At 47.8% G+C, this 27,725-nt stretch overlaps 2 protein-coding genes across 2 annotated transcripts; one reads left to right on the plus strand and one right to left on the minus strand.

The window, feature by feature from the left end:
• Positions 1–3,351: 3,351 nt before the first annotated feature.
• On the minus strand, positions 3,352–27,644 carry LOC147098345 (uncharacterized). Its single transcript, XM_085970101.1, is given in 4 exon segments — positions 3,352–4,998; positions 5,001–8,616; positions 27,149–27,274; positions 27,461–27,644. Coding segments are annotated over 2 exon segments (1,947 nt in total). The 5' UTR covers positions 6,664–8,616; positions 27,149–27,274; positions 27,461–27,644; the 3' UTR covers positions 3,352–4,714.
• On the plus strand, positions 16,721–17,604 carry LOC147098346 (histone H2B-like). The gene has a single exon (XM_085970005.1). The coding sequence runs from the start codon at positions 16,745–16,747 to the stop codon at positions 17,117–17,119; it is 375 nt and encodes a 124-aa protein (XP_085826131.1). The 5' UTR covers positions 16,721–16,744; the 3' UTR covers positions 17,120–17,604.
• Positions 27,645–27,725: the final 81 nt, after the last annotated feature.

The following is a 27,725-nucleotide window of genomic DNA, read 5'->3' on the forward strand; positions in this document are numbered from 1 at the left end:
CGATTGGTCTACCGTCGCGCCGCTTGACTGTATGATTGGTCAACCTTCACGTCACTCGATGCTACTGAGCAGATAATGAGCGGAATTTTGATCGTTTTTTGTATACCGTTGGCACAATTTTTGTCTGACCGAAAAGTAAATACGCTTATGACCATTCTGGAATCGTAAGCTTTCTTTTGATGTAACACACGTGTAGATATGCTCTATAACTTTTGAGTGTATAGAGGACAGACAGAGACAGATGGAAGGAGAGTCAGAAGAGCAATTATATACATACTAGCTGGAGTGCCCGGCGGTGCCGAGGCTTTTTTGAGGGCATGTTGTTGTTGGAAGAGAGAAAGCAACTGGGGGGAAGAGAGGGAGCGACTGGGGGGAAGAGAGAGCGTGACTGGGGGAAGAGAGAGTGCGACTGGGGGGAAGAGAGAGAGCGACTGTGGGGAAGAGAGAGAGCGAATGGGGGGGAAGAGAGAGAGCGACTGGGGGGAAGAGAGGGAGCGACTGGGGGGAAGACAGAGAGCGACTGGGGGGACGAGAGAGAGCGACTGGGGGGAACAGAGAGAGACGGGGGAGAGAGAGAGAGAGAGGGAAGGAGAGAGAGACAGAGAGGGAAGGAGAGAGAGACAGAGAGCGAAGGAGAGAGAGAGAGAGAATGCATGAGAGAGAGAGAGACGGAATGAGAGAGTGAGGGAAGGAGAGAAAGGAGAAGGGGGTAGGGGAAGGGGGCGTAGGGAAGGGGGGCTGGTGGTAGGGGAAGGGGTAGTGGAAGGGGGGGTGGTGAAGTGGGGGTGGGGGAAAGTGGGGGTGGGGGAAAGGGGGGTGAGGGTGTGCGAAGTTGGGGGTGGGGAAGGGGGAGCGGGGGGTGGGGGTGGGGGAAGGGGGGTCGGGGTGGGGGAAGGGGAGGTGGGGGAAGGGGGGGTGGGGGTGAGGGAACGGGGATTGCGGGGGGGGAAGGTGTGGGGGATGAGGGGGAGGGGCAGGGGTGGGAAGGGGGTGGGTGCAAGTGGAAAGGGGATGGGTTGGGGAGGAGAGGGGGGAGGAGGAGGGAGGGGGGAGAGGAGGGAGGGGCTAGAGGGGGAGGAGGAGGGGGGAGGTGGGAGAGGGGGAGGGGGGAGAGGGGGGAGGAGGAGGGAGGGGGGAGGAGGAGGGAGGGGGAGAGGGGGGAGGAGGAGGGAGGGGGAGGAGGAGGGAGGGGGAGGGAGAGGAGGCGGGAGGAGGGAGAGGGAGGGGGGAGGAGGAGGGGGTGGTGGAGGAGAGAGGAGTAGAGGGGGAGGAGGAGGGAGGGGGAGAGCGGGGGCAGAGGGGGAAGAGGGGAGATGGGGGGAGGGGTGTGATGGAGGGGGAAGGAGGGAGTGGGAGAGGGGTGGAGAGGGGTAGGGGGAGGAGGGGGGGGAGGGAGAGGGGGGAGGGAGTGGTGAGAGGGGAGAGTGGAGGGAGGGGGGAGAGGGGAGATGGGGGAGGGGGGAGAGGGGGGAGGGAGGGGGCAGAGAGAGAGGGGGAGGGAGGGGGCAGAGAGAGAGGCGGTGGGAGGGGAGGGGGGAGAGAGTGAGGGAGGGGGAGAGGGAGGGGATGGGAAGGAAGGTGGGAGGGAGGGGGAGGGGGGAGAGGCAGGGGGAGAGTGGAGGGGGGGAGGAGAGAGAGACCCCGGGACCGGGCATGAGCCGGCTTGAGGCTGTGAGAAAGGGCCGGGCCCGTTTGCCGGGGTAACCCTTCCCCCGGCCCCACGCGCTCTCGAGCCCCGCCCTCCCGAGCAAATGCGGCCCCCCACCCTCCCGTGCACCAGCGGCCCCCCGCCCTCCCGAGCACTGGCCCCCCGCATGAGCCGGCTTCAAGACCGCCGATTGCGGCTGGGCCTACACGCCGCACGGGAAGAGAGAGAGAGAGACGCCACCTCTCATCTGCTGGCTTCCCTCTCCCTGTGATCTCTGCCTCGGGCTTGTGTGTCGCCTGCTGTGCGCGCACCTTGTGCCTGTCCCGTGTCCCTCGCGGCCGATGCCGTTGGCCCGGGTAATGTGGTGGGGGAGACTGGGTGGGGGGAGGAGCTTGACAGAAGCAGAGGGACAATTGCCTAGCTCGAGCACGGCTGGCAAACAGAGGCCCAGGCTTCAAGGCCTGAGGCCTGCAGGCATCAGATCTTGAGAACAAATTGACATACTGGACTCATTTATTAAATGCAAATAATATAATGAGCTAGTTGGGCTCCTAAGTACCGAATTTGTGCTGGATATAATCCCCTCCACACATATAGAAAGTGGGAAAAAAAATCAACTTACAAATCAAGATGGCTGACACTCAGCTCACTTCAGAAAGTTTATGCCCGCCCACACAAGCATCGATTGGTCAACCGTCAGCTCACTGAACTGTAGGATTGGTCAATCGTCATGTCACTCGACTCTAGGATGGCCCGCCCGCACGCGCAATGAACCCGCCCACGTGATGCAGCGATTGGTCGACCGTCGCGTCGCTCGACTGTATGATTGGTAAACCTTCACGTCACTCGATGCTAATGAGCGGATATTGAGCGGAATTTTGAATGTTTTTTGTATACCGTCGGCACAATTTTTGTCTGACCGAAAAGTAAATATGCTTATGACCATTCTGGAATCGTAAGCTTTCTTTTGATGTAACACATGTGTAGGTATGATCTATAACAGTTGAGTGTATAGAGGACAGACAGACAGACAGATGGAAGGAGAGACAGAAGAGCAATTATATATGTACTAGCTGGAGTGCCCGGCGGTGCCTGAGGCTTTTTTGAGGGCATGTTGCTGTTGGAAGAGAGAGAGCGACTGGGGGGAAGAGAGAGAGTGACTGGGGGGAAGAGAGAGAGTGACTGGGGGGAAGTGAGAGAGTGACTGGGGGGGAAGAGAGAGCGACTTGGGGGAAGAGAGAGAGCGACTGGGGGGAAGAGAGAGCGTGACTGGGGGAAAGAGAGAGAGCGACTGGGGGGAAGAGAGAGAGCGACTGGGGGGGAAGAGAGAGCGACTGGGGGAAGAGAGAGCGACTGGGGGGAAGAGAGAGAGCGACTGGGGGCAAGAGAGAGAGCGACTGGGGGAAGAGAGAGAGCGACTGGGGGGAGGAGAGAGAGCGACGGGGAAGAGAGAGAGCGACTGGGGGAAGAGTGAGAGCGACTGGGGAAGAGAGAGAGCGACTGGGGGGAAGAGAGAGAGCGACTGGGGAAAGGGGAGGAAGGGAAAGGGGGAGGAGGAGAGGGGGGAGGGGAGGGGGGAGGGAAGGGGAGGGGAGGGAGGGGGGAGGGGAGGGGGGGACCCAGGAATGATATAACATTATTCACAATGTTTCAGTTTATGAGTTGAATAGGGAAATAAAAGATACTATCTCAGTCATTTAGAGGTCAGTTTAGAAATCAATAGTGAACATTTATGCCAATAATAATGTAGAACAATGGAACATTTTACAATATGGTGGAGTTACAACCAAATACAGAGTGAATACGTGTCTGGTGAAGGTTTGCAAGCCCAATGGGTTTGGTACTGTACAGAGTGATTCTTTAATCAATAAAAATGTATTCAACATTACACTGTTAAATCTGTTATCTTGTAGTAAGTATGCAGCCTCTCAGAACTTGTAGAGTGCTGTTGAGTTCTTCAAGTGCCCTCTTGTGGGTCTTTGCACACTCATCCCACACAATGACTTTAGATTTTGGAAGCAGCTCAGCAGTTGCTGTGGTAATGTTACACACTGGGTGTTGTTGTCTATTCAGATGCAGAGGGAGAGGAAAGTTTGAGTGGGCAGTGCGACCTCCTTCGAGAAGAGTTGCAGCGATTCCTGATGAGGCAACAGCCAGTGGAATGAATCCCTTAGAGCGAAGGATGGCCACAAAGAGATGTCGTAGCCTTTTGGGGAGCAAGACAGAGCAGCTTCTGTCATCATTGGATGCCAACGAATGTGATCCTGAAGGAGTCCTCTGTTGCTGCAAGCTTTTACAAAGGAGGCACAGAGATGGCCAGTGAGAGTTTTGAGGTAATTAAATGAGGTTCGGCGTTTAAATGAACAGATTCCTGGATGCACCAACTCTGGAACATGCCACGTACAACTTGCCATGTGAAAAACAGGGCGTGAGTAAGTTAATGCCAGCAACCTTCAAAGTCTGCCCCTGGGCCTTGTTGATTGACATAGCAAAATAAATTCTCAGGAGGAACTGTTGCCTTCTGAATTGAAAGTGTAAGTCAGTTGGTATCATAGGAATTCGTGGAAGGAGAACATCCTCCCCTCTGGCACAGCCTGAGATGATGGTAGCCTCAATGACATGTTGCATGAGCTTTTTGACTGCCAGTCTGGTTCCACTGCACAACTTTGGTGGAGATGAGTTTCTTAGGTGCATGATGGGGGTACCTTCCTTCAGTACCAGTTCGTGAGGAGGCGTTCCTGAAGGCTCCAATGAGTTGAGAAACTCAATGAGGTAATGTACCGCATCAGCACTGTCACAAACAGTATCAATGCTTTTGTAAATGTGCTCTTGGCCAGGGAGTTTTTGAAGAAGGAGCATGTTTATGTCTTTGACAGTCTCATTCCTGGGTGCAAGTATTGACCGTTCACACAACCAGTTGTGATCTTTGAAGTGATTGAGGAGGTTTGGATACACGTTTGAGATCAAGTCATCAACTGTTTTTACTTGACTGACAAAGTCTGGAGGAATTGTGATTTGTCCACTGCTGTCAATGGGCAACTTTCCTTCTCCCAATTGTAGTAAAAGTCACGCAAAGGATTCTGACATCTCGTCACCATGCATATGAACACGCATGTTTCTCGTCAAATGGACTGTTTGCACATGTGGCCACAGATGGGATGCCTTGAGACATGCATTGAGTTCATCCGCTGCTGTTCCTCTGTGGACAACTGGCAGGATTTGACGGAAATCACCTGCCAGCAACAGTGTGATGCCACCCATCAGCATATCGTTGCCTCTCAGATCTTGAAGAGTTCTGTTGAGTGCTTCAAGTGCCCTCTTGTGGGCCATTGTACACTCATCCCACAATCGAGATTTTGAAGCATCTCAGCAGCACCAGTTCCTTTGCTAATGTTACACACTGGTTGTTCTTGTCTTGTCAGATCCAGAGGGAGAGCAAAGGTTGAGTGGGCAGTGCGACCTCCTTGCAGAAGATTTGCAGCGATTCCTGATGAGGCAACAGCCAGTGCAATGAATCCCTTAGAGCAAACCGTGGCCAGCAAAAGATTGGTCAGGAATGTCTTTCCTGTTCCACCAGGGGCATCGAGGAAGATAATGCCAGCAGTGTTGTTTTGCACCATATCGAGAACCAACCTGTAAGTCTGTTTCTGCTCTGGAAGCAATTTAGGCTCAGTGACTGTGACAAAGGAGGTCAGTTCCTCAACATTGTAGGTGGTTTCTCTGAGGACCTCTCTGCTGAGACCTGGAGAAACATTCCTATTGGGAGATGGAAGGTTCAACTGAGTCAGAGATTTGCCAGCCAATGCCAAAGTCTGGTCCTCCAAAAGGATCAATGCCTGATTGTACATCGCATCAGTGTAGTTGAGTGCCATTGTGGGGTTGGCTCTGGCGAGTTGGTGTAAGATGTCTTCTGTGAGGCTGTCTTTGTGATCTTCCCACAATTGCATTGGGTTGGAAGGTCTGCAGAGGGCAATTATAATGGCAAAGAGTTTTCGTAGCCTATTGGCGGAGTAAGACACAGCAGCTTCTGTCATCGTTGCATGCCAATGATTGTCACCCTCAATGAGTCCTCTCCTGCGGCAAGCTTCTTGAAAAGACTCACAGAGCTGGGCATCGACAGTCTTGAGGTCATTAAATGATGTGTGGCCAGCAACCTCATGGAGGAGTAGATGAAGGTGAAAGCACTCTGTGTTGTTTGGATGGACCGTGTAGACTCTACCAAGAGCATCTGATGTGTACACCCCTGTATGACCAGGAACTTCCTTCTGACCTGCTCCAGGGCGCCGAGCCCACCATGTCTTGTTTCGCTGCCATGTGTAGTACTTGGGCACCTGATGATAGAAAAGTGTCTTGGCAAAGTCATTCGTTTGGCACAACTGAATGAATGCTGTAAGTTTTGTCTTTGGAGGTTGCTCGGCACATTGGCTGGCATTTTCAGGTTGGAATAAAACCCTTTTTCCATTTTCCAAGTGAACATCCAATTTAGTGACAGTGGGGTAATGGTTGTGGATATCAAATCCAAAAGTTCGCCAGGCTGCCTCATTGCTGCACATGTAACGGCCCATCAGATGTGTGGTGATCTCATCATTTTGATTCTGCTGTCCAGCTGCTTGAAGATCAAATACAGCTTGGTCACTGCCCTTATGGAGATTTTTGCACACATATTTGATAGACTTAACTGAGTGGCAGTACTCCACATTGATGTGACATTTGAAGAGCCTGGATAGGAGTGGACAGTAAGGAACAATCCAACGGTTGTCAACTTCAAATGTCTGTCTTTGCTGTGTTTTCTGAGTTGACGGACCAGGTTGACTCGAGTGGCTAGATTTTTTAGTTTGCATTCTTATCTCAGTGCTGAAACCTCCACTCTCTTTGTCCCTTCTCCTGTACAAAGGATAGCCATCATCCCCATGCTGAGTTTCTTCGCGGAGTGGCTTTGGGTACCCTTTTGTACATGCATTGTTTTTCATGCAGGGAGAAAAAGGGTTGTGTCGCCCACAAGGACCATGAATCATATGTTTTACAACAACATCAAAGAGGATTGGATTCTGGTCCTTATCGGGTAGCTCTGCAGAAATGAAGGAATCAACTTGATTGGGGCGAATCTTTGCCTGAAGCCAGAGTAACAGATGAACATGAGGAAGTCCTCACTTCTGCCACTCAATGCTGTACATGTAGCAATTGTGTGCACCAAAAAGTTTGCCCACAGTCAGCAGTTTGAGCAGTTTATAACTTTGAGTTTGAAGACCCGTGCTATGAGCTCATGCCTTTCAGTACCAGCTTTGGATGGGAACTCCTGCCATTGGGGATTGCAAGTCATGGTGATGAAGAGGTCAGGTCTGCCATAGTTTCTGACATAGGTCATGGCATCTTGCATGTGCTCATGCATGTACCTAGGACCTCCAACGAAGGTGGATGGTAGGATGACCAGTTGACCAATGTCCTCAGTGTTGCCATCATTGGCCACAGCATCTCGTAAGTGTATATAGTCTGTGACTCTGAAATGATTTTGTTTATTCCAGAACCAATTAAGCCGCTCTCCTATTTTCGCATACATGTCAGTGAGGAACTGGTGGAGAAGTCATCCACAGTGAAGCAGGTGGTTTGAAGCAGTTTGTCGTTCCATCAGCCTGTATGAATAGAATTCCATGGCAGAAACCATCTTTTGCCTTTGGGCTGTAGGTAGCACACCAGTTTCGGGGTCAACATGTTGGATCTTGTTATAGACATCACTTCCATCTTCCCCATGGCAAAACAAAAGCGGGTATTGCAGAGGATCATATGACCTGTGAAGCTCAGAAATTCTTTTCAGTGGACCACCTCTGATATGCAAGACAATGTCCCATTGTTCATATTATTGGCCCACAATGACAATGGCTACCTCATTGGTGGTCGGAGCATTGAAGCGTCGCTCATGTTCACCTGCAGGAGTCTTGTCAGCTTTGATGACAACTTTGAGGTCTTCATTTGTTGTTTTTTCGATGGCTGTTTTGAAAGTCTTAACATATGGGTTTTGGTCAACAAGCATCCGCTGTAACTCAACCAAAGTTGTTTGCTTGATTTGGTGTTGTTGTGTGGGCAGAACAGCAGCTTCCCTGCGGCGATTGGCTTGCTCTTCGTCATCACCCAAGAAGTAGGTTTGCAGAAACTGAGGTCTTTCATTTGGGAGAGGAAGTAGTGAGCCAACTGTTTGGTACACCTGTCCATGAACTTTAAAAGTTGGGCAAAATCCTGATTCACGCACTCTGTTTGCACCAAAAGAGGTCATTGCAAAGCAGTTGTTGAACTTTCTGATGTGAGTGAGGAAATGTGTTGAAGCTGGATTTCAGCTAAAGAGAAGTGAGTGTAGGGGTTCAGGCGGAGCTGTTAGTGTTGGAAGTTTAACCTTTCCTCCATTGCAGCATATCCCAGCAATTTCTCCTTCCCACTTAAGAGCACCACAGTGAGGGCAAATGACGGTCATGTTGCCAATGACAACTGTGTGGTCTGCTTCATAATCGATGGTGGGTGTATAGGAGAAGGCTGCTTCGACCCAATAATTCCAAATGTCAGATGTGGCAATGGCGCTGCGACTACTGTCGGCTTGGCGACATGACTGAGTCTGGTCAGGAGTCTCTGATGCTTTGGCTTGGGTATGGCTCATCCGATCAAAATCTTGACGTGCCTGACACTGCTGAGGAGTCTCGGAGGCAGTGGCTTGGGCATGTCTTGCTCTGTCAATTGTAAGACGTCCCTCAGATTGTTCAGAAGTCTCAGCTGATCTGGCTTGGGCATGTCTTGCTCTGTCAGCTGTACGACATCCCTCAGAATGTTCAGAAGTCTCAGCTGATCTAGCAGCAGCATGTCTGGCCTGGTCAGCCTGAAGGCGAGCCTGTCTCTGCTCCTCAGTTTCAGCAGCTCTCTGTTCCTTTTTCCGGGAAGCATCGGAAAGTTTGCGTCCAAGTCTTGTACGTTTTCTTGGGGGCATTCTGCTATGAAAAAAGAAAAAATAATGTTTCTATATACAAATGAGTGTGTCTGTCTGTCTGTGTGGGAAGGACAGAGAGAGAGAGAGACAGAGAGAGAAGGGGAAAGGGAGGGTGGGGGGGGAAGGGAGGGTGGGGGGAAAGGGGCTGGAGGGAGGAAAGGGGGGTGGAGGGAGGGGGAGGAGGAGGGAGGGGGAGGAGGAGGGAAGGGGGGTGGAGGGAGGAAAGGGGGTGGAGGGAGGGGCAGGAGGAGGGAGAGGGAGGGAGGGAGGGGGAGGAGGGGAGGGAGGGGGAGGAGGACGGAGGGGGGAGGAGGAGGAGGGAGGGAGGGGGGAGGAGGAGGAGCAGGAGGGAGGGTGAGGAGGAGGAGGAGGGAGGGGGAGGGGAACGAGGGGGAGGGAGGGGGAGGGGAGTGAGGGGGAGACGACAGAGGGGGAGAGGACAGAGGAGGATAGGAGGGAGGGGGAGAGGAGGGAGAGGGAGAGGAGGGAGGGGGAGAGGAGGAGAGCAGAGTGAGGGAGGAGGACGGAGGGAGGGAGAGGGTGTGTGTTGTGTGAGGAGATGGAGACTCTGCGCAGCCCCGGTGGACACCATCTGAGGTGAGCCTCTCTGTCTCTCTGCGCTGAGCTAAATGTCTGAGCTCAGGCATTGATGTTGAGGCAGTAGGCCGCGGATCCCCAGCCTCCTCCCCCTCCTCTTTCACACTGAGTCTGACCTGAGCCCAACGCCCCCCCCCCCGGGTGTGTGGGGGGTGTTCTGGCTCCCCCCTGCCTCTCCCTCACCCTCTGTCCCTCTCTCTCCTTCCCCTTCACTCTCTCCCTCCTCCCCCCTTCACTCTCTCCCTCCCTCCCCTTCACTCTCTCCCTCCTTCCCCCCTCACTCTCTCTCTCCCTCCCCCCCTTCACTCTCTCTCTCCCTCCCTCCCCCCTCCCTCCCTCCACTCGCCCTCCCCCCTCCCTCCCCCTCCCTCCCTCCTCCCTCCCCTTTCCCTCCTCCCTCACCCCTCCCCCTCCCTCCCCCCTCCCTCCCCCTCTCTCCTCCCTCCCCTCCTCTCCTCCCTCCCCCCTCTCACTCCCTCCCTTTCTCTATCTCCCTCCCTCCCCCTCTCCCTCCCTCCCCACACTCCTTCCCTCCCTCCCTCTCCACCACTCACTCCTGCCCTCCCTCCCTCTCAGACCCCTCAGTCATTCTGGGCCTACTCTTCCCCCTGTCTCCCCGCTGCAGCCCGATGCTGGCGCCGCTCCTGATATCGCGCTGTGGGCCACCACCCAGGAGACCCCGTGGTCCCGGCCTGAGTCACCGGACGTGCGAGCAACAGGGAGCCGGTGGGGGGGTAAAGAAATAAAAGCTGTCGCCCAGCCTTCAGGGCGGGTGAAGAAGGCGGAGGCCTATTTGTCATGTCGGCTCTCCCACCCCTCAGTTTTCTTGGCCTCCCCCTCCCCCTCTCTCCCCGCTGCGGCCCGACGCCGGCGCCGCACCTGATATCGCGCTGTGGCCACCGCCCAGGAGACCCCGTGGTCCCGGCCTGAGTCACTGGACGCGCAAGCAACGAAAGCCTTCTGAAAGTCCAAATACACCACATCCACTGGTTCTCCCTTATCTATTTTACCAGTTACATCCTCAAAAAATTCCAGTAGATTAGTCAAGCAAGATTTACCTTTTGTAAATCCATGTTGACTTTGTCCGATCCTGTCACTGCTTTCCAAGTGGTCTGCTATTACATCTTTTTAATAGACTCTAGCATTTTCCCCACTACCGATGTCAGGCTTACCGGTCTATAATTCCCCGCTTTTTCTCTACCACCTTTTTTGAATAGTGGGGTAACATTAGCTACCCTCCAATCCATGGGTACCGTTCCAGAGACTATCGAGTTCTGGAAGATGATCAGTAATGCATCTACTAGATCTAGGGCCACTTCCTTAAGTACCCTGGGATGTAGACCATCAGGCCCTGGGGATTTATCGGCCTTCAGCCCCATCAATTTTCCTAACACCATTTTCCTACAAATACTGATTTCTTTCAGTTCCTCGCTTTCATCAGACCCTATGTTCCCCGGCATCTCTGGCAGGTTATTTGTGTCCTCCTTTGTGAAGACAGAACCAAAGTATGCATTTAGTTGGTCTGCCATTTCCTTGTTTCCCATTATAAATTTCCCTGATTCTGACTGTAAGGGACCTACGCTTGACTTCACTAATCTTTTTCTCTTCACATATCTATAAAAGCTTTTACAGTCAGTTTTTATGTTCCCTGCAAGCTTACTCTCATATTCTAATTCCCCTTTCTTAATTAATCCCTTTGTCCTCCTTTGTTGACTCCTAAACTGCTCCCAATCCTCAGGAATATTGCTTTTTCTAGCAAATTTATATGTCCTCTCCTTGGATCTTATGCTATCCCTAATTTCCCTTGTTAGCCACGGTTGAGTCACCTTTTTTGTTTTATTTTTACGCCAAACTGGGATGAACAAATTCTGTAGCTCATCCATTCGGTCTTTGAATGTTTGCCATTGCCTATCCACCGTCAACCCTTTGAGCGCCATTCCCCATTCAATCCTACCCAACTCGCTCCTCAGACCATCGTAGTTTCCTTTATTTAAATTGAGGACCCTTGTCTCTGAGTCAACTACTTCATTCTCCATCTTAATGAAGAATTCGATCATATTATGATCGCGCCAACCCAAGGGGCCTCGTACAACAAGATTGCTAATTAATCTTTTCTCGTTGCATAATACCCAGTCTAAGATGGCCTGATCTCTGGTTGGTTCCTCGACATATTGGTCCAGGAAACCATCCCGTAAACACTCCAGGAAATCCTCCTCCACAGTATTGTTACTAATTTGGTTGTCCCAATCTATATGTAGGTTAAAGTCACCCATGATGACTGCTGTGCCCTTATTGCACGCTTCTTTAATTTCCCTTTTAATGCCATCCCCAACCTCCACCTTACTGTTTGGAGGTCTATATACCACTCGCACTACTGTTTTTTTTTCCCCTTAGTATTTCTCAATTCTACCCATACAGATTCCACATCATCAGAGCTAATATCCTTCATTACAATTGTATTAATCCCTTCTTTAACCAGTAATGCTACGCCACCTCCCTTTCCTTTTTGCCTATCTTTCCTGAATATCGAATACCCCTGGATGTTGAGTTCCCAGTCTTGGCCATCCTTGAGCCACGTTTCTGTAATCCCAACCAAATCGTATTTGTTTACTTCTATTTGCGCAGCCAATTCATCCACCTTATTGCAAATGCTCCTCGCATTAAGACACAAAGCCTTCAGGCTTGTTTTTTTAACGCTCTTAGACCTATTAGAATTATTATTTACTGTGGCCACTTTTGATTTAAACCGTTGATTTCTTTGACTGCCACTTTTGTTTTTCTCCTTCCTATCTTTTGCTTTTATCCCTGTTTTCCTTTCCTCTGTCTCCCTGCTCAGGTTCCAAACCCCCTGCCATTTTAGTTTAAACCCCCCTGAACAGTGCTAGCAAACCTCCCTGCAAGGATATTTATCCCGCTCTGGTTCAGGTGCAACCCGTCCAATTTGTACAAGTCCCACCTTTCCCAGAAGCAGGCCCAGTGATCCAGGAAACTAAAGCACTCCCTCCTGCACCAACTCTTTAGCCACGCATTCATCTGCTCTATCCTCCTATTCCTATATTCACTAGCACGTGGCACCAGGAGTAATCCAGAGATTACAACCTTTGAGGTCCTGCTCTTTAATCTGCTACCTAGCTCCCTAAATTCTTGTTGCAGGACCTCATCCCTCTTCCTACCTATGTCGTTGGTCCCAATGTGAACCACGACCTCTGCCTGTTCACCCTCCCCCTTCAGTATGCCCTGCAGCCATTCAGTGACATCCTTGACCCTGGCACCAGGGAGGCAACAAACCATCCTGGAGTCACGTCTATGGCCACAGAACCGTCTATCTGTTCCCTTACGATAGAATCCCCTACCACTATTGCTCTCCCACTCTTTTTCCTCCCTTCCTGGGCAGCAGCAACACCCCCGGTGCCAGGAAGTTGGCTGCTGCTGCCTTCCTCTGGTGAGTCATCCCCCTCAACAGTATCCAAATTGTTATACCTGTTTGAAAGGGGATGGCCACAGGGGACTCCTGCACTACCTGCCTGCTTCTACTGCTCCGCCTGCTGGTCACCCATTTCCCTCCTGCCTGTGCAGCCCTAACCTGCGGCGGGACCAACTCATCAAATGTGTAATCCACGACCCTCTCAGCATCGTGAATGCTCCACAACCCATCCATCCGCAGATTCAGAGTGAACCCGTTCTTCCAGTGTGGAAATTGACAGGTATAAAGGAAAACCCACACTCATGCATCAGTAACTGACTGGTACTGAATAAAACCACTACTAGCATACCAGATATCGATGGGTACAGAATAGAACCCACATTCACAAACCAAAGACTGATTGATGCAGAGTAAAACTCACAATCACAAATCAGAAACAACCAGTTATAGCAGAAAACCCAGAATCACATTTCAGACACTGATAGATAGAGAATAAAAAATGCATTCAAATATCATAGACAGACAGACTAAAACCCACATTCACAAACCAAAGACTGACAGAAACAGAGTAAAATCCATTGTCACAGAACGGAAATTGAAAGATGCAGAATAAAACCCACACTCACATATCAGAGACTGACTTGTAGAGTAAAACCTAAAATTCACACAGCAGAAACTGACAGGCACAGGGTAAAACCCACATTTATGTACCAGGGACTGACAGGTATAGGTTGATTCAAACACTGACACAAAGTATCGGAGGGTGACAGAATCATAATGAATCCCACACACACATGCAGAACCAGAAAGTGATAGAGACACAATGAATCCCTCACTGACACTGATTATTAAAGACTGATTGCTACAGAATGAATCTCACTCTCACACAAAATCCAGAGGCTAACAGAGAATGCGCCTCACTGTCACATACAGTACTAGACACTGACAAATACAGAATCAATCACACAATGACAAGGGTTTCAGAGACAGATATACAGAATTATTCTCACTCTCACATAAAGTACTAGAGACTGAAAGACACAGAATTAATCTAATTCCAAGACAGACTACAAGAGACTAACATATATAGCATAAATCCCACTCATACATACAGTATCAGAGAATGACACATACATAGAATCGTAGAAATTTACAGCACGGAAGGAGGCCATTTTGGCCCATTGTGTCCGCGCTGGCCAACAAAGAGCTATCAACCTAATCCCACTTCCCAGCTCTTGGTCCGTAGCCGTGCAGGTTAGAGTATCCCAATTGCACATCCAAGTACTTTTTAAATGTGGTTAGGGTTCCTGCCTCTACCACCATTTCAGGCAGTGAGTTCCAGACCACAATAACCCTCTGGGTGAAGAAATTTCCCCTCAAATCCCGTCTAAACCTTCCCCTAAATACTTTAAACCTGTGCCCCTGGTTTTTGACCTCACTGCTAAGGGAAATTGGTCCTTTCTATCCACTTTATCTATGCACCTCATAATTTTACACACCTCAATAAGGACTCCCTTCAACGTCCTCTGTTCCAAGGAAAACAGACCAAGCCTATCCAGTCTATCCACATAGCTAAGATTCTCTACTCCTGGCAAGATCCTTGTACATCTGCTCTGTACCCTCTCTAGTGCAATCACATCTTTCCTGTAATGTGGTGACCAGAATTGCACGCAGTACTCTAGCTGAGGCCTAACTAGTGTTTTATACAGTTGAAGCATAACCCCCCTGCTCTTGCGTTCTATGCCACGGCTAATAAAGGCAACCATTTCTTATGCCTTCTTAACCACCTTATATACTTGGCCTGCTACCTTCAGGGACCAGTAGAAATGCATTCCAAGGTCCCTTTGTTTCTCTACACTGCTCAGTGTCCTACCATTTAATGTGTATTCCCTTTCCTTTTTACCCCTCCCTGAATGCATTACCTCACACTTCTCCGGATTGAATTCCATTTGCCACTGTTCTGCCCACCTGACCAATTTATTGATGTCTTCCTGCAGTCTACAGCTTCTTTCTTCAGTGTCAACCACACAGCCGATTTTAGTATCAACTGCATACTTCTTAATCATACCCCCTATATTCAAGACAAGATCGTTGATATATACCACAAAAAGCAAGGGACCTAGTGCTGAGCCCTGCAGTATGACTCCCACACTCACACACAGTACCAGAGATTGACAGATACAGAATTAATTTAACTCTCACACATAGTATCAGGGAGTGAAATATACAGAATGAATCCCACACTTTCATACAACACCAGAGACTGACAGATACTGAATTAATCTAACTCTCACATAGAGAATCATAGGCTGACAAAGAAAAAATGAATCACACACTAACTCAGAGAATCAGAGACAGACAGGCACATAATGAATCCCACACTCATATACAGTACCAGAAAATGATAGGGACAAAATGAATCCCAATCTGATACAGAGTATTAAAGACTGACTGATACAGAATGAATCTCACTCTCAAACATAATACCAGAGACTGACAGACACAGAATGTACCTCACTGTCACATTGAGTATTTGACACTGAGTAATACAGAATCAATCCACACTAACACAGATTATCAGAGACTGACAGGTACAGATAAATCTCACGCTCACATACTGTATCAGAGACGGTCAGATACACATAATTAATCTCACACTCAATTACATTACCAGATAGTGAGAGACAGAATTAAACTGACACTCACATGCAGTATCAGAGATGACAGATACACAGAATGAATCTCACACTCTGAAACAGTACCAAATAGTGACAGAGACAACATTAATATAAGTCACACATACAGTATCAGAGACTGAAAGGTACAGAATAAATCCTAAACTCACATGCCATAGCAGGAACTAACAGATATAGAATAAATCTCAGTCTCACATACAGTATTAGAGATTGTCAGAGAAAGAGAATTAATCTCACACTGACACAGCGTATCAGAAGGTAACAGACCCATGATTAATACACACTCGTAAACAGTACCAGTAAATGAGACACTGTTAACCCCACATTAAATACTGATTGGTGCAGAATGAATCTCACAGTAAAACAGTGCATCAGAGGGCTTGGCAGATACAGAATGAGTACACAATCACAGGCAGTACAATTAATTTGCAGAGAGGTTCATTCCCACACTCACATACAGTACCAGATGCTAGCAGAGATGGAAAGAATCTCAAACTAACATCAAGTAACAGAGACCGATAGATGTAGTACGAATCCTACTTTCATAAACCGAGTGAGTAGCATATTCATGCGGAAACCGTCGCTGAAATACAGTACGAGAGACAGACTGATTCAGAGCTAATTCGACACTAATGTACATTACCAGAGACTAACAGTTGCAGAATGAATCTCAGACTCGCATACCGTCCCAGTGACTGACAGATACAGAATGAAACACAGACTCGCACGTCTCAATGACTAAAAGATGCAGAATGAATCTCAGACTCGCACATCCCAGTGACAGACAGATACTGAATTAATATCACACACACGTACACTACCAGAGAATGAAAGATTCCGAATGAATCCCAACACTGACACACGGTACCAGAGTCTGACGGATACAGATGGAATCCCACCCTGACACATGTAACAGAGACTGAGATTGAGAATGATTCCAACAGTTACATAAATAACCAGAGACTGAGACAGAACTATTCACACACACACACACACACACACACACAGTACTAGGGACTGGCATTACTGAACTACAGTGGCACAGACCACCCCGCAAGGCTTGAATATAGAGCACAGTTTGGACATTTAAATTGCAGACCCGTGCAGCAGAAGTGCTTGGGGCCTCTTTAATGTTCTGGGAAATGGAGAATGGGAAGATGATAATTCCTCTGCGCTTGCAATGACCTTTCTGACTGTAGGGGGCGTGCTTGTGATAGAGATTCAATCTGATTGGATACATAGAGCAGCCAATCAGAGAAATACAGAACAATGGAAAAAACATCACTCTTCAGCAGCCAATCACAACCATTGCCTTCACCCATCCCTCATTAGCATAGGGCTGTGGGGGCAGCCTATTTAAGCCGGGCCCCGAGTAGGATTGCATCATTTTGTGTCTGAAATCGAGTTTGAGAATGGTTGATGAAAAGAAAACAGCGGCCAAGAAGGGCGTCAAGAAAACCGTCACTAAACCGGCAGCGAAGGGCGGCAAAAAGCGCAGAAAGTCGAGGAAGGAGAGTTACTCCATCTACATCTACAAAGTGATGAAGCAGGTTCACCCCGACACCGGCATCTCCTCCAAGGCCATGGGCATCATGAACTCGTTTGTGAAAGATATTTTCGAGCGCATCGCGGGTGAGGCTTCCCGCCTGGCCCATTACAACAAGCGACGCACCATCAGCTCCAGGGAGATCCAGACCGCCGTGCGCCTGCTGCTGCCCGGGGAGCTGGCCAAGCACGCCGTGTCGGAAGGGACAAAGGCGGTGACCAAATACACCAGCTCCAAGTAAAACTCCACGCTGTCCTGAAAGAACAAACCCAAAACACAACGGCTCTTTTAAGAGCCACCCACAATCTCTCTGAAAGAGCTACACAAACGCATTTCTATTTAGACACAATTTACTGTAATGATTTCCTGAACAAGTGTGTTTGAGAACGTTTGAATTTCCAGCTTTAGATTTAATTTTGTATTCTCAGATAAGCAGTTTCACTGACCGGATCGACCTTAGCGTCTCTGTTGAATTCCCTGTTCAGTAAACTACAAACACCATCCGCGGTCGCTATTTCCCTTTACACTCAGACGCTATTTCCAGAGCCTGCCGAAGAATTAAAAGCTTGTTTTTGGAATGAGACTCGGATTTGAGAAGGGCCGAATGGCCGTCAATGTGCTGTAATGATTCTGTAATAGATTTGAAGTGCAGAGTGCCTCCTTTAATGAATTTTAATTATATTGTCCGCCTATTGCTTTTCTGGAAAGCGAGTGGTCAGGGTCTGGCATGAACTGACTGAGAGGGAGGTGGAGGCAGACTCAATCGTCGCGTTCAACAGCGAATTGGATAAGTACCTGTAGGGAAAAACATGCAGGGCTGCGGAGAAAGGGCGGGGGAGTGGGATTAGCTGAAGTGTTCTTGCAGAGAGCCGGCACGGGCTCGATGGGCCGAATTGCCTCCGACTGTGATGTAACGATTCTATAATTCTGTAATCGATTTGAAGTGCAGCGTGCCCACTTAATTGATTTTTAATTATATATTCCGTTTATTGTTTTTCTAGAAATCCTTGATTATCAGGATTTCTCTGAAAGTGTATTTAGTTTTTGTGAAGATTTTACAGGGGATTGTAACGTCAACGTGGAGAGGTTGCTGGAAGCTCAGAGCCCTTTCTCTCTCACTCTGAATCTGTCTTCTTCCTTCCCGCTCTCTCTCCTCTCTCTCTTTCACCCCCCCTTACTTCCGCTTCACGTACAGTCTGCCTTTCTCAGCCAGGTCCGCTCAGGCTGCATAAATAAAGTTGTAAGGGAGAAAATTTTCATTCACCTACGATTTCAGTGAAGAATCAACATGACTGGACGAGGTAAAGGAGGTAAAGGACTGGGCAAAGGCGGAGCCAAGCGCCACCGTAAGGTGCTCCGTGACAATATCCAGGGCATCACCAAACCAGCCATCCGCCGCCTGGCTCGCCGTGGCGGTGTCAAGCGGATCTCGGGTCTGATCTACGAGGAGACCCGCGGGGTGCTGAAGGTTTTCCTGGAGAATGTGATCAGGGATGCGGTCACCTACACTGAGCACGCCAAGCGCAAGACGGTCACTGCCATGGATGTGGTGTACGCTCTGAAACGGCAGGGCCGCACTCTCTATGGATTCGGCGGCTGAACATCTCGACTCTTTCCACCAAACACAACACAAAGGCTCTTTTAAGAGCCACCCACCACCTCACTGAGAGAGCAGTGACCTGGGAGCGGAGATGGATTGGATTTACATTGTGATCGCTGTAGATCTATATTTTATTCCAAATCAAATTTATGTGTGGAGGTGATTTAAATCAGCATAAGCTCGATGGGTCTAATGCCCTTTACTCAGAATCGTAGACATTTACGGCACAAAAGGAGGCGTTTCGTCTCTGCCGGCCGTAGCCTTGTCGGTGGCGGCACTACTGTACCTGTCAGTTTCTGCTCTGGGCTTTGTGTGGGTGTTGATTTTACTCGTTATCTGTCACTTTCTGGGATGTGGACTACCACATCCGGTGACCAATCACGGTCTGTTTTTCCCGCCAATGAAAAGTGAGTGGAAATAACTTCTCAACAGTCAGACCGCCAATGATTTTTTAATTTCAAAAAGCCCGCCAATATTTTCCTAAACGAGCGAATTAAGTTAATAAATTCACCATTAGCCAAAGAATTCCGAACATTTTTTTGCTTCCTTTTGTCTTATTCCATCTCTCCCTTGCAAATTCCAGGCTGTTACAATCAGGATTAATTCCGCGTTCAATTTGAAACTGCAACGGGCGGGAATCAATTTCCATTGACTTTGAAACAGGACACATTCCAGCTCAATCTTTGTAAAAGTGAGGATTCACAGATTATCGATCGATCATTCGCACAGGCACTGCGGCGGGAGTGAAACCAGATCTGGGAGTCCTTCTGTAAGAAGGGAAGAGGGACAGAGTGATCAAACTGACCCCGTTCTGTTTTCTAAAATAAATCCCATTCTGGGTTGTTACACTGCAGGAAGTCTCAATTAATACACGGATGAATCACAAATGGCATTAAAACATTGGAAAGGTCTTGACAGAGAATAAAGTGACAAATCAATGTCTCGTCCCTTAAACAAGCTTTTAATTCGTCGGCAGGCGCTGTAAATGAACGGGACTGAGAGCAAAGGGAAAGAGCGGCCACGACCGTGTTTGTAGTTCTTATCAGCCGAGCACAGAGGAAACGGCCTCCGCTGGCCGAGCTGGGGGAGCGGTGCTCGCAGGGGCCATTCCCGTTGGTTTCAAAAGTGGGGGAGGGGGAGGCGTAGCTTGAATTTTAGCGCATGCTCAGACTTCTTTCTTATAACACTTAAATCAGCAAAAATGTGATAAATCCATGTTGACTTTCTCCGATCCTGTCACTGTTTTCCATGTGCTCTGCTATTACATCTTTTATAATGGATTCTAGCATTTCCCCACTACCGATGTCAGGCTTACCGGTCTGTAATTCCCCGTTTTCTCTCTACCACCTTTTTTAAATAGTGGGGATACATTAGCTATCCTCCAATCCATGGGAACTGTTCCAGATCCTATAGAATTTTTGAAGATGACCAGCAATGCATCTACTATAAACTGCGATAGGATGACCTAAACTGTGTTAACAGGAGCCTGGTTGCGATGCCTCAAATCGAACGTCAATGAACTCGCGCGAGGGAGGGCAGCGAGCCACACCACGACACAATCATCGCCCTAATTTTAAAATGTTAGACGCTGTATTTACAGATCATTCGCCATAGGCCTTTGGAGCTTCAGTCAGGACGTGTAAAACACTTTGCAATCATCTTAGACTGAACGGAAACAAGATGTTCAGGTTATTTCTCTCCAGTTTAAAATAGTTACTGATGAATGGTTTTCCTGTTGCACCACTGGCTGACGGCCAGGAGATGGCACCAAACTCCAATAGTTTGGAGAGTGCGGATTGTGTCCACACATCCAGACGGAGGTGAGACTGGTGCTGCCCGGGAGCTGGCCTAGCACGGGGTGTCGGAAGGGACAATAGCAAATAAATTTCACAACGCACTGTAAAAGCACAAAACAAAGCAACGGCTCTTTTCAGAGGAAGTCGCAGCATTAATATAGTCGAATTATTCATTCGGGATATCGTCCATTTATAGAATCACAGAACGATTCCGCACATTAGCAGGCCGAGAGGAGACTTGATTGATGTGTATATGAAGGGCCTACATAGAGTGGACAGGAAAGACCTATTTCCCTTAGCAGAGAGATCAATCACCAGGGGGTAAAGATTTAAAATAATTGGCAGAAGATGTAGAGGAGAGTTGAGCAGAACTTTTTTCACCCATAGGTTGTTGGTGGTCTGGAACGTTTTGCCTGAAAGTGAGGTAGAGGCAGAAACCCTCATCATATTTAAAAACTATATGTTACGCCCTTGAAGTGTCATAAACTGAAAAGCTAGGGACCAAGATCTGGAAAGTGGGTTTCGGCAGCATAGATATTTTTGTGCTGAATCCTTCTGTACCGTAAATGTCTACGATTCTGTGAATAAAGACCATTCAGCCCATCGTGCCTACGTTGATTTAAAACATCCACACACCAAGATATAGATCTTGGAGTAAAATATAGATCTACACCGATCACAATGTAAATCAACTGTCTACCCTTGCTCCCAGGTCACTGCTCTCTCTGTGAGGTGGTGGGTGGCTCTTAAAAGAACCTTTGTGTTGTGTTTGGTAGAAAGGGTCGAGTTGTTCAGCCGTCGAATCCATAGAGAGTGCGGCCCTGCCGTTTCAGAGCGTACACCACATCCATGGCAGTGACCATCTTGCGCTTGGCGTGCTCAGTGTAGGTGACCGCATCCCTGATCACATTCTCCAGGAAAACCTTCAGCACCCGCGGGCATGTGAGTGGGGCTTTGTCCTCTACCTGTCATTCTCTGGTATGTTAGTGGTGTTTTTTTCCTGCACCTGTCAGTTTCTGATATATGATTGGGTTTTCTTCCTGGACCTTTCAGTTGCTGGTATGTCAGTGGGGTTTTGTCATGTACCTGTCAGTTTCTGTTATGTGACTGTGGAAGTGCATTTGTCTGTCAGTTTCTGTAATGTGTGTGAGGTTTTCTCCTGTACCTGTCAGCTTCTGGAATGTGAGTGTGTTTTTGCCCTGTACCTGTCACTTTCTTGTCTATAATTTGTGTCACTATCTTGTCTGTAAGTGGTGTCTGTAAGTACTGTTCTGTTCTGTACCTGTCACTTTATAGAATGTGAGTTGGATTTTGTCCTGTTCCTGTTAGTTTCTGGTATGTAAGCGTGTTTTTTTCCTGTACCTGTCAGTTTCTGGTATGTGAGTGGTGTTTTGTGCCTTAGCTGTCAGCTTCTGGTATGTGAGAGGAATTTTATCCTGTACCTGTCAGGTTCTGTTATGTGAGTGGGGTTTTGTACTATAGCTGTCATTTTCTGATCTGTGAGTGGGGCTTTTTTCCTGTACCTGTCAGCTCCTTGTAGGTGAGAGGGATTTTATCCTGTACCTGTCGGTTTGTGGTATGTTATTGAGGATATTCATTTGCTTGTCAGTTTCTGTGATGTGAGTGAGGTTTTGTCCTGTACCTGTCAGTTTCTGGTATATGAGTTGGGGTTTCTCATGTACCTGTCAGCTTCTGGGATGTGAGTGGGGTTTTGTCCTGTACCTGTCAGTTTCTCATATGTGAACGTGATTTTGCCTTTAACCTGTCACTTTCTTGACTGTAAGTGGTGTTTTTTCCTGTACCTGTCACTTTCTGGAACATGAGTTGGATTTTGTCCTGTTTATAAGAACATAAGATGTAGGAGCAGGAGTAGGACATATGGCACCTCGGGCCTGCTCCGCCATTCAATAGGATCATGGCTGATCTGAACCTAGATTCATGCTCCCCGTAACCCCTAATTCCCTTACCAGCTAGGAAACTGTCTATCTCCGTTTTAAATGTATTTATTGTCGCAGCTTCCACAACTCTCTGAGGTAGCAAATTCCATAGATTTACTACCCTCTGAGTGAAGAAGTTTCTCCTCATCTCAGTTTTGAAACGGCATCCCATTATTCTAAGATTATGCCCCCTAGTTCTAATCTCACCCATCAGTGGAAACATCTTCCCCGCATCCAACCGATCAAGCCCCCTCACAATCTTATATGTTTCGATAAGATCGCCTCTCATTCTTCTGAATTCCAATGAGTAGAGGCCCAACCTACTCAACCTTTCCTCATAAGTCAACCCTCTCATTTCCGGAATCAACTGAATGAACCTTCTCTGACCTGCCTCGAGAGCAAGTATATCTTTTCTTAAATATGGAAACCAAAACTGTACGCAGAATTCCAGGTGTGGCCTCACCAGTACCCTGTACAACTGAAGCAAGACTTCCCTGCTTTTATACTCCATCCCCCTTGCAATAAAAGCAAAGATTCCATTGGCCTTCCTGATCACCTGCTGTACCTGCATACTAACCTTCTGTGTATCATGCACCAGGACCCCCAGATCCCTTTGTACTGTAGCACTTTGCAGTTTCTTTCCATTTAGATAATAATTTGTTCTTTGATTTTTTCTGCCAAAGTGCATAACCTCACACTTTCCAACATTATATTCCATCTGCCAAATTTATGCCCACTCACTTAGCCTGTCCATGCTCCTTTGCAGGTTTTTTATGTCCTCCTCACTCACTGCTTTCCCTCGCATCTTTGTATCATCAGCAAACTTGGATACGTTGCACTTGGTCCCACCTCCAATCGTTAATATAGATTGTAAAGAGTTGGGGCTCCAGCACTGAACCCTGTGGAACACCACGAGTTACTGATTGCCAACCCGAGAATGAAACATTTATCCCCACTCTCTGTTTTCTGTTAGATAGCCAATCTTCCACCAATGCCAGTATATTACCCCCAATCCCGTGATTTTATATCTTGTGCAGTAATCTTTCGTGTGGCATCTTGTCAAATGCCTTTTGGAAGTCCAAATACACCACATCCACTGGCTCCACTTTATCCACCCTGTTTGTTACGGCCTCAAAGAATTCGAGCAAATTTGTCAAACATGACTTCCCCTTCATAAAACCATGCTGACTCTGTCCGATTAAATTATATTTATCCAAATGTCCTGTTAATGCTTCCTTTCTGTTAGTTTCTGGTAAGTAAGTGTGTTTTTTCCCTGTACCTGTCAGTTTCTGGTATGTGAGTGGTGTTTTTTCCTGTACCTCTCAGCTTCAGGTATGTGAGAGGAATTTTATCCTGTACCTGTCAGCTTCTGTCATGTGAGTGGGGTTTTGTACTATAGCTGTCATTTTCTCATCTGTGAGTGGGGTTTTGTCCTGTACCTCTCAGCTTCAGGTATGTGAGAGGAATTTTATCCTGTACCTGTCAGCTTCTGTCATGTGAGTGGGGTTTTGTACAATAGCTGTCATTTTCTGATCTGTGAGTGGGGTTTTGTCCTGTATGTGTCAGTTTCGGTTACGTGAGTGTGGATATGCATTTGTCTGTCAGTTTCAGTTATATGAATTAGGTTTTTTCTGTTCCTGTCAGTTTCTGGTATATGAATTGGATTTTCTCATGTACCTGTCAGTTTCTGGTATGTGAGTGTGTTTATATCCTGTACCTGTCAGTTTCGGTTATGCGAGTGGGGTTATATCCTGTACCTCTCAATTTCTGACATGTGAGTCGGTCTTTGTACTGTAAATGTCAGTATCTGATATGTGAGTCGGGTTTTGTCCTGTACCTGTCTTTCAGGTTTGAGAGTGGGGTTTTGTACGGTGCCAATTAGTTTCAGGTTTGTGAGTGGGTTTTGTGCTGTATCTCTCAGTTTCTGACATGTGAGTGTGGTTGTTGTCCTGTGCCTCTCAGTTCCTGCAATGTGTGTGGGATTCTGTCCTGTACCTGTCAGTATCTGATATATGTGTCTGAATTGGCCCTGTACCTGTCAGTTTCTGGTATGTGAGTGGGTTTTGTCCTGTACCTGTCAGCTTCTGGTACGTGAGTGGGGTTTTGTCCTGTATATGGCAGTTTCTTTATGTTATTGTTCTTTTTTCCTGTACCTGTCAGTTTCTGATCTGTGAGAGGGGTATTGTCCTGTACCTGTCAGTTTCCGGTATGTGAGTGATGTTATGTCCTGTATATGGCAGTTTCTGATATGTGAGTGGGGTTTTGACCTCTTCCTGTCAGTTTCTCGTCTGTGAGTGTGGTTTTCACCTGTTCCTGACAACTTCTGATGTGCGAGTGTGGTGTTGTCCTGTACCTGCCAGATTTTGAAATGTGAGGGAGGATTTGTCTGGTAAATATCAGTTTCTGATATATGATTGGGGTTTTGTTCTGAATCTGACAATTTCTGATATGTGGGTGAGATTTAGTAATGTAGCTGCCATTATCTTGTATGTGAGTGGGATTTTGTACTGTACCTGTCCATTTCTGATATGTGAGTGGGGTTTTATCCTGTACCAGTCAGTTTCTGGTATGTGCATGGGTTTTTGTCCAGTACCTTTCTGTTTCTGGTATGTGAGTGAATTTTCCACTGTACCTGTCAGTTTTTGTTTTGTGAGGGGGATTTTGTCCTGTACCTGTCAGTTTTTGTTATGTGAGGGAGATTTTTTCCTGTGTCTGTCAGTTTCTGGTATGTGCATGTGTTTTTGACCAGTACCTGTCAGTTTCTGGTATGTGAGTGAATTTTCCACTGTACCTGTCAGTTTCTGGTATGTGAACGGATTTTGCCCTGTACCTGTCAGTTTTTGTTATGTGAGGGGCATTTTGTAATTTACCAGTCAGTTTCTGGTATGTGAGTGGAATTTTGTCCTGTACCCATCTGCTTCTCATTGGGTGTTATCTGTACCTGTCAGTTTCTGGTGAGTGACTGTGGATTTCACTCTCTACCTGTCTGTATCTGCTATGTGAGCTTCAGTTGTTGTCTATCTGTCTGTGTCTAGTATGGGAGTGTGGATTTTACTCAGTAACTGTCTATCTCTGGTAGTTGAGTGTGGGTGTTCATCTGTATCTGTCAGTCAATCTCAGTTACAGTAAGTGATTGTGATTCAATCTCAATCTGTCATTCTGTGAGTGATAATGTACTTACTGTGTGTGAGAAGGAGCTGCCTGCACTGCTCCTCCTGTTCCATGTGGAGGAAAGATCACATTTATTCTGGCTCAGTGAAGTATTTTGCTCCGAGAATTATAATATGAGAACAAAATTAGTTATACGATATGGACAGTTGTGGGTAGAATATAAAAATAAATTAATAATTAATGTGTTTGTTTATAATAACAAAGTAAAATATCTGGGGAGAGGAAACTGCGATACAAATTGTGTCATGGTCTGATCTCACTGCAATACAGCTGGACTCCGATTCTCCACAGCAGGTGTGTAGGACGGTTCTATAGTAAGTTATCAGCATCCAGACACAAACCAACCCCAGCATTGGACCATGAATGGGACGACCTTATTGCCACAGTCCAGGTTTATATCTCCCAGTCTCATTGGATTACCTATCAAATTCGACAAGGCTTCCTGGAATATAACCACAGGTACCTGGTCTGTACTAGCAATTGTTTTCAGTCTATGGAAAGAACACAGCGAGTTGTGGTAAATGGCTGTTTTTCAGACAGAAGCATAGTAGACATTAGTGTTCACCAACTGTCAGTGCTGGGGCCACTGCATTCTTTATATTTATAAATGACCTGGAAATTGGAATACAAAGTAGAATTTCCAAATTTGCAATTCACACCTCATGTGGGGGTGTGCCATAGAGTGAGGATGATACCAATCGACTGCAACAGGACATAGAAAGATTGGCAGAATGGACAGACAAGTGGCAGATGGAATTTAAACAGAGAAGTGTGAGGATGCATTTTGGCAGAGGAAACAGTGAGAGGCAATATGCACGTATTGGCACAATTATAAAGAGTGTGCAGGGACAGAGGGACCTGGCAGTTAATGGGCATAGGTCCCTGAAGGTGGCAGGACATATTGAGATAGTGGTTAGCAAAGGATATGGGATCTTGGGTTTCATAAATAGAGGTATTGAGTACAAATGTAGGGAAGTTATGCTGAATCATTATAAAGCACTGGTTAGGCCACAACTGGAGAATTGCGTCCAGTTCTGGTCACCACACTTTAGGAAGGATGTGAAGGCCCTTGAGAGGGTGCAGAGGAGCTTTATCAAAAAGTTCAGTGGATTGGGGATCTTAGTTACAAGCAAATGTTGGAGATGCTGGATTTTTTTCATTAGAGCAAAGGAGGTTGAGGGGTGATTTGATAGAGGTGTACAAGATTATAACAGGTTTGGATCGGCTAGACGGGGAAAGGCTGTTCCCACTAGTTGATGGTACCAGGACTAGGGGACACAGATTTGAGGTTTTGGGCAAGAGATGGGGCCGGCGGGGGGGGGGGGGGGGGTGGTGTGAGGAAAAACATTTTTACGCAGCGAGTGTTGAGGACCTGGAACTCGCTGCCGACGGAAGTGGTGGAAGCGGACACATTCAATGTTTTCAAGGGGAGACTGGATAGGCACTTGAGGGAAATAAACTTGCAGGGCTACGGGTTAGAGCGGGGGAATGGGACTGACTGGATTGCTCTGCAGAGAGATGGCACAGACTCGATGGGCCGAATGGCTTCCTTCTGTGCCGTTATGACTCTATGATTATGGCTCCATCATTCCATTGAAACCGAGTTGAGGGCCTGTGTAATTAACAGAATGTCTCAGAGCACGGATCCTGATGTACCGGATGTAGCGACTATGTATCTCCCAATCACCAGCAACACGTTTTTGGAGAACTCAACGCACCGAAACAAAATAACCGATTTTTGAAATGTGTTCTTTCACACTTCTCACCTGGTGCCTGCAATAGATGCACTTTGTGAAACTCCTCACATCCTCACTCTCAGGCTCCGATCCAATGTTCACTGTTCAATAACAACAGACACCGTGTGACTGGATCTGAATCAGGAATATCCACTCCTGCTTTGGGGGAAGAAAGCAGCAATGATTTAAAAGTGCGAGGTGATTTACTTTCTATGTTACCTTACACTGTACACACACAGCCCGAGAATGGCCTCTCCCTTCCCCCACTCACTCCACGTTCCGGAGCGAGTTGCTGCTCCACGCTGTCTCGTACAAAATGTCCCCGACTGCCGCTGAACATACCCCGACTCAAAGCCCATCTGCGGACACAGTCCCAATGCGATGTGCTGCTGTGAGGAGGCTGCTGTTTGCTCCCTTACTCGGGCCCGTGATATCTCCGCTCCCTGATGTGTTCAGCGATCATCAGCCGAGCACAGAGGAAACGGCCCCCGCTGGCAGAGCTGGGGGAGGGGAGCTCGCATGGGCCCTTCCTGTCGCTTTAAACACTGTGGGGAGAGAGGGAGGAGCAGGCAAGTGTTTATCACGCATGCTCAGACCTGTCTTCCTG

This window comes from Somniosus microcephalus, chromosome 29, assembly GCF_052327205.1.
Source record: "Somniosus microcephalus isolate GS21.2 chromosome 29, FLI_Smic_1.0, whole genome shotgun sequence".
Lineage (NCBI taxonomy): Eukaryota > Metazoa > Chordata > Chondrichthyes > Squaliformes > Somniosidae > Somniosus > Somniosus microcephalus.